This window comes from Molothrus ater, chromosome 10 (genome assembly GCF_012460135.2).
Source record: "Molothrus ater isolate BHLD 08-10-18 breed brown headed cowbird chromosome 10, BPBGC_Mater_1.1, whole genome shotgun sequence".
In the NCBI taxonomy this organism is placed as follows: domain Eukaryota; kingdom Metazoa; phylum Chordata; class Aves; order Passeriformes; family Icteridae; genus Molothrus; species Molothrus ater.
In genome coordinates, this window is record NC_050487.2 from 5,382,289 (window position 1) to 5,388,800 (window position 6,512).

At 51.6% G+C, this 6,512-nt stretch overlaps 1 protein-coding gene across 1 annotated transcript; it reads right to left on the reverse strand.

Annotated features, from left to right (window-relative positions):
• Nucleotides 1-449: 449 nt before the first annotated feature.
• A4GNT (alpha-1,4-N-acetylglucosaminyltransferase) lies at nt 450-3,678 on the reverse strand. The gene is made up of 3 exons (XM_036388388.1): nt 3,493-3,678; nt 2,356-2,805; nt 450-1,061 (listed from the first exon to the last, which is right to left on the reverse strand). The coding sequence occupies exons 1-3, from the start codon at nt 3,607-3,609 to the stop codon at nt 450-452; spliced, it is 1,179 nt and encodes a 392-aa protein (XP_036244281.1). The 5' UTR covers nt 3,610-3,678.
• Nucleotides 3,679-6,512: the final 2,834 nt, after the last annotated feature.

Sequence of the window (6,512 nt, forward strand, 5' to 3'; positions counted from 1 at the left end):
TAGGGTGTAAAGTCCATGTGAGGAAAACACCAGGAAAAGATGCTGGTTTGGGTTTCTCCTCTTTTGCCCCAGAGGCTCCAGTCCAACGTCTCTTGTGCTTCCAACTTTTCTGACGTGGGAAGCTGCCGCTAGTTCCAAGAGGAGCACAGACAACATTTCTCCTGGGAGGCCATCCCTCTCTTTAGGAACTTTTCCCTTGGAGAAGCTTGTGAACAGGCTCAAAGTCTGTCAGATTTGGGAAGGTTTGGTGCATGAGCACCTATCAGGAAACAGAACGGAGGCAAAGGAGTCCTTGGAGGCTACATCTGGTGGATACCCACCACCATCCTCAGCATCCCAAGGGAATAGGAATGGTGGTCATGGAAAGTTCTTTCTTTCTCCTACGAAGCCGGATACCGACTGAGTGGGGATTGTGTTTGGCTGGAAGGATCACCCCTCCTTGCTCCATGTCACTCAACCTCCTCAGGGTCTGGGAGATCCCTGTGCTTGGCATTCTGGATCAGGTCCTCGTAGGTGCTGGGGCAGTAGGTTTTGTAGAGGTTCTCAGCCAGGGTGTTGCTGCCCGCCACCACGACCTTGCGGTTGCGGTTCATGAAGTTCCAGAGGTGCAGAGCATAGGAGTGGTTGAAATTGGGGCTTTTATCCCACACCTGGTAGTACCGGCTCCAGGCTGGGTACGGGATGGGGTAGAAACGCTGCGGGTTGAGGAAGGAGATGTTCTGGCAGCTGTGGTCCTCGGTGCCCTGGAAATCCGTCAGGTTGCAGAGCGTTTTGAGCATCCTGGTCATCAAGAAGGGGCCCTGGTTGCCCCAGATGTTGCCGTTGTACTTGAGGACGAAGTTCTCCATGCAGTCCCAGATGAACTTGTGGCGGGCAGGGAAGCCGAAGATGCCGTTGCTGGAGAAGCGCGACTTCTGCGCGGCCAGGAAGCTCTGCTGGGGAATGGGCCGGATGGAGATGACATCCGTGTCCATGTAGATGCCCCCGTACTTCCAGATGAGTGCCAGTCTGCTGGCGTCAGAGCTGACGTGCACCCAGTTCTTCTCCTGCTCCGGGACCACCTGAGGAGGGGGAAAGGTGAGATGTGATGCCACAGGCAGGGAACGGATCCAAGCCATCCACAGGCACCTTAAACCCTCACTGCAAACCCTCATGGCTGCAAATGTCACTGACAACTCTGGATGCCTCCAGCCATTGGATTTACTGTGATAAGATAAGGAGCAGAGTGTGACCGTGTTCACAGGGGTCTTAGGATGAGGGAAGGGACGAGGATCTGATTCCATGTTTCAGAAGGCTGATTTATTATTTTATGTTATATATTACATTAAAACTATACTAAAAGAATAGAAGAAAGGATTTCATCAGAAGGCTAGCTAAGAAGAGAAAAAGAAAAGAAAGAATGATAACAAAGGCTTCTGGCTCAGACTCTCTGTCCGAGCCAGCTGACTGTGATTGGCCATTAATTAGAAACAGCTGCATGAGACCAATCCCAGATGCACCTGTTGCATTCCACAGCAGCAGATAATTGTTGTTTACATTTTGTTCCTAAGGCCTCTCAGCTTCTCAAGAGGAAAATCCTAAGGAGAGGATTTTTCATAAAAGATGTCTGTGACAGCAGAACAGTGCTTTGTTAGCATTAGCAATGCAGGAACGTTTCCCAGGTGGTTTGATGGCACCTACAGTGTTAACCCAATGCCACCGTGAGTCATTCCCCGCTATTTCAGAGGGACACAACCCACTTAACACACTCCCAGATCCCTCCCAGCTCTTTGAACCAGGCTGGAGGCTTTTCATTGGCATTTGTTGGCATTTGGAGTAATTTTTTCTCAGGATAAGAAAGACTTCAGAGGAAATCTGCCTGCCCTGCCCAAGCAGTTTGACCAAAGCTACGTGTGGGAAGTTTGCCCGAGGAGCTTTATCCAGGGTGGAGCTCACCAGATCCCACCTTGGCTTTGCATGTTGCTGCTACAGAACCTGAAATCTCTCCCCTATCTCTTATCTCCTGCGGGCTCCGTCAGAGTGAGGCAGCTCTATCAAATGCTCAGGCAGCACATTTTGTTCAACCAGCTTCTGTTGGGGAAGATTATTAAGGCTGTTTTCTCAAAACACGTCTGCAATCTATTTTTACCGATGTTCCCTTTGCCAAAAAATCCGATTCTCTAGATAAGGCCAGTCACGTATGCCATAAACAGAGAGATGAATGTACAGCAGAACGCGGCCAAAATGAATCTGTTCCCAACCAAAACAATGAAAGTCACTAATTTCACACAGTCCTGCATTCCTCATTCCTTTTAAAGCCTTTCCCCACCCCTAGTTATAACTTTTTTCCTGTTTTCCACTTGTTTTAATGCTCACCTGGTTGTACCACTGGAGCAGAGGGGTCTCCTGGAAGACGGTTTCCATCTGGAGAGGGAAAAGGAAGACATTCTTCATGGAAGACAAGAGGGAGAAGGCTGCATAGCTGGTGTTCATGTCCAGGGCTGTCTCGTTGTTGAGCCCCCTCATGAAGAGGATGATGGGCCTGTCCTGGTAGATGCGGGCAGCGGATTCCACGGAGCACGACACCAGCGGGGGCGGCTCCAGGCGCTCCGTCGTCTCCAGGAAAATGATGCTTTTGCCAAGGTTCAGCACCTGCTCAGGCGTCAGGTACTGCTGGGCCATGGGCAAGTAGGAGAAGACACAGCTGGACAAGAGGGAGATCTCGTACAAAATGCCCGAGACAAAGCAGAAACAGAGGCATATCTGAATTTTCCTCAACATTCTTTCTTTCCTGGAGCGTTTGGGGGCATGCCTCCGACATGGGTGCTAAGGAGAGACAAGGGACAGCAAAAGGAGGAGCCAGTTATTGCTCAGCAGGACTGGGAAATGGAGGGATGAGGCTTTGGAGAGTGAAGGGTGAAGGCAGTTTGGTGACAGGCCTGGTGACAATTCCTCTATGGGTACAGAGGGCTCTTCCCCCCAGGATGAAGATCTGGGGTCCCACCTCCTTGGCGCCAGCCAGGCAGGGGGAACCAGGAGAGGTCTTGGAGAAGGGATGGGCAGCTGTGTCCCATGGTGCAGGCACAGGCTTGGCAGAGAGGGAAGGACACAGGCAGAGCAGTGGGAAGGGTCACCATGGCAAGCAAGGAGCCCCAAGACCATCCCTGGGGCAGACTGGTGTGGGAAACTGTTCCCAAGCACTGCAGTACCATTCCAACACGTGCTTGTACCAGGGAATCTGTGGAGCCAAATGTGCCCGTGGAATTAGGTGCCCGAGGAGGCCGTGACTGTCACAGGGGGAAGGCTGTGATTTCAGTTTGGGGTCTGTCACCCAAAGCTAAAACATCAGCATGCCAAAGGCCTTTTCCCAATCCATCCCTTCTGCTGACACTTCAGCCATGACGGGTGAGAGGGATTTGTGTCCTGCAGGGATGGAGTCTTGTGATGGACCAGAGAGAAGCAGATGAGGGTAGAAAGCAGATGGTTTCTTACAAGGAAGGAATTATGACCTACCTGGATTATAGTCCTGACAAATCTACATTTCCAGCACCTTTTCTTGCCCTGGCGGTGACTGTTGGACTCCTGCAAAGCCCGGCTCCCTGGTGAGGACACCCAAACCTTCTGGAGCATGCAAAGGGATTTCTGGAGGTACCAGAATGCTGCACAAGGGAAAACCAGCTCTGCTGCTGGCTCAGCCTCAGTCCCAGGAAAGGTGTGAGAGCCACCTAAAAGGACAAAGAAGGCCATGTTTGGTGAGACCCAAAAGGACAAAGAAGGCCATGTTTGGTGAGATCCAAAAGGACAAAGAAGGGCCATGTTTGGTGAGACCCACCTTGTGCCTGGCACAGCTCCCCCTCCCAATCCCAGCAGCACACGAGGCCATAGAGCCACAGGGAGTTCCTGTTGGTAAGAGGCAGGATGGAATGGGATCTGCCCTGCACTGTCTGGTGACACAAGGAAATTCCCTCCTGAAATGACACCTGGTTGCACCTGAGCGGCCCTGCACGGACCAGGAGCCAAGGGTCCAGTGGAGGGAACATACCTGGAATGACAACCCAATGTCCAAGAGGCCCTGAAAGTGCCCAGAGCTTGATTGATTGAAGGGAATGGCAGGAAACACAGCTCTGTGTGCTGGGATAATTAATGAGCCTCATTCCATGTCACCCTTCCAGCATACAGATAAGTCTGGAGTGGAGCAAACCCCATGGAAATTCCCTGCCAGTGCTGAGCTTGTGCTTGGAGCTGTGGCAGCTCCTGATCCATTTCTCAGAGCTGGATCTCATCAAATTAAATATTAAAGCAGTGACTGTTCCCATCAGTGCTGCTCCCCATGCTGAATAACAGATTTTGTTGTTTTCCATTCCAGATGCACAGGGTTTCTCATCACAGGTTCCCAGGACAGCACAGGAGTTTGGGAAGAAATTCTTGGGTGTGAGGGTGCTGAGGCCCTGGCACAGGTTTCTCAGGGAAGCTGTGGCTGCCCCTGGATCCCTGGGAGTGCTCAAGGCCAGGTTGGAGCAATCTAGGATAGTGGAAGGTGTCGCTGCCTATAGCAGGGGTGGCACTGGATGAGCTTTAAGCTTCCCTCCAACCCAAACCTTTCTGGGATTCCATATTCTATGTTAATTTTTCCAGTCCCATTCCCAGTTTCTCTCATTGTCCCTGCACTCTGCTGTGAATGGCAGCCCCTGGGGCCTCCCTGCAGATATGGAATTTGAGCGGAAGAAGGGAATGGAGAGCAAATATCCGCGGTTTGGAAGGGCCACGTTCCCGAGCCTGCAGATAAGGCAGCCCCGTGGGGCTCAGGTGGAACACACAGTCAGCCCAGCCCAGCCAGCCCACAGGGCTTCGGAGACACCAGCACTGACATTAACATAAACTGCAGTGCTCAATCTCCACATTTCCTCCCACCTTTCCCACCTGTGCCTCGTTCTCAGACAGGTGCAGTCAATTTACTCCGGTCATTTGAAAAGAAAACAGAAAGAAAATGTTGCTCCCTGGAAGCTCTGTTACAATCTTGGCTTGGACAGGTTTTTAGGCTTCTGGTTGCTGGTTTTTTCCCAACCCAGAGATTTTCAGGATTCTGGTTGTTGTTTTTTTTCCCAGCTCAGAGTGGCTTGAGTTGGTTCTGTGTTTCCAGTGCAGGATGAGCTCATTTTGTTCCAACCTCCTGCCACTGGAGTTCAGACTCCTTGGACTCCAGGGCCAGGAAAGCTCAGGGGATCCTTCCAATCTAACCTGGGTCATCCCAGTCCTGGGGGACACCCAGTGGTGCTCCTGTACCCTTCAGACAGGGACACCTCCCACTGTCCCAGGTTGCTCCAAGCCCCATCCAAGCTGCCTTGGACACTTCCAGGGATCCAGGGGCAGCCACAGCTTCTCTGGGCACCCTGTGCCAGGGCTTCATCATCCTCACAGGAAGGAATTCCTTCCCAATATCCCATCTAACCTCTGGCAGTGGGAAGCCATTCTCCCTGTCCTGCCACTCCATGCCCCTGTAAATCATTCCTGCTGCTCCTCCAGTGCCAGCCAGGGACTGGAGCCTCTCTGTTCCTTTTTAAATCTTGATGCCACTCTCCTGAAGCAGAAACCCGTGGCTTTGCTTTGATTAGAGTTGGGACCACGAGGACATTCCCATTACTGGATTCATATTTCTCCTTTGATGGCCGACAGATCCGATGTCTCAGGTCTTTATGAGCAGCCCAGCAAAGCTGTGCTCGCAGTAGTCCTTCAGATTTAAAGCAGCCCGGGAGGCATTTTATTTGCAAATTGCGGGCAGAGAATGAGGAGCCACTCCAACACCTCCGTGCTCTGTGCATGACATTGTGAAGAGAAACACGCATCTTCATCGGCTCATTCGGGAAATTGTTTTGCTTGGTTGGTTTTCCAAAACCCCTGTGTGGCGAGTTATGAATTCTCATCACATTTGACCTGGAGGCTGCTGTTATCAAAATGTTCCCTTCCCTGCTCGAGTTAAAAGGACTGCGGAGCTGAATGTTAAAAATAAATCCCGGCCATTGAATAGATTACCCTGCTGAGTGGGATGATTCCGGGATGCGGCTGCTGCCTTGATGGCCCATCTTGTAAAGAGATTTCTTTTCTTGGGGCAATTTCCGTGTTTCAAGTGCAGCATGAGGACGGCTGGGAGACTACAAGGGAGATTACTACAGATGCCTGTGATAACTACCCAAGGTGGCCTGTGAGACACCGGCTCTGGGAATGCAGTGGGATTTTACCACCGAAGGGGGGCAATGATGCTCCTGGGTCCTGGCCCTACACCCCCTGCACATCACATCCCTGGAGTCCCTGTGGTGTGCAAAGGGATGAGCCCAGGACAGCCCACGGGGCACCACCAGCCCTGCAGGGACTCAGACTCAGCTTGAACAAGGGCTAAAACTCCTCATATGCTGAAAAGGATATTAAATAAATAAATAAATAAATAATCACAGCACCTGCAGCTCACATTTTGCCCAGCCCCTGTGCCCATTTCAGTGTTCTCATTTCAGTTTTAGGCTCTCCAAAGTGAGAGCTGC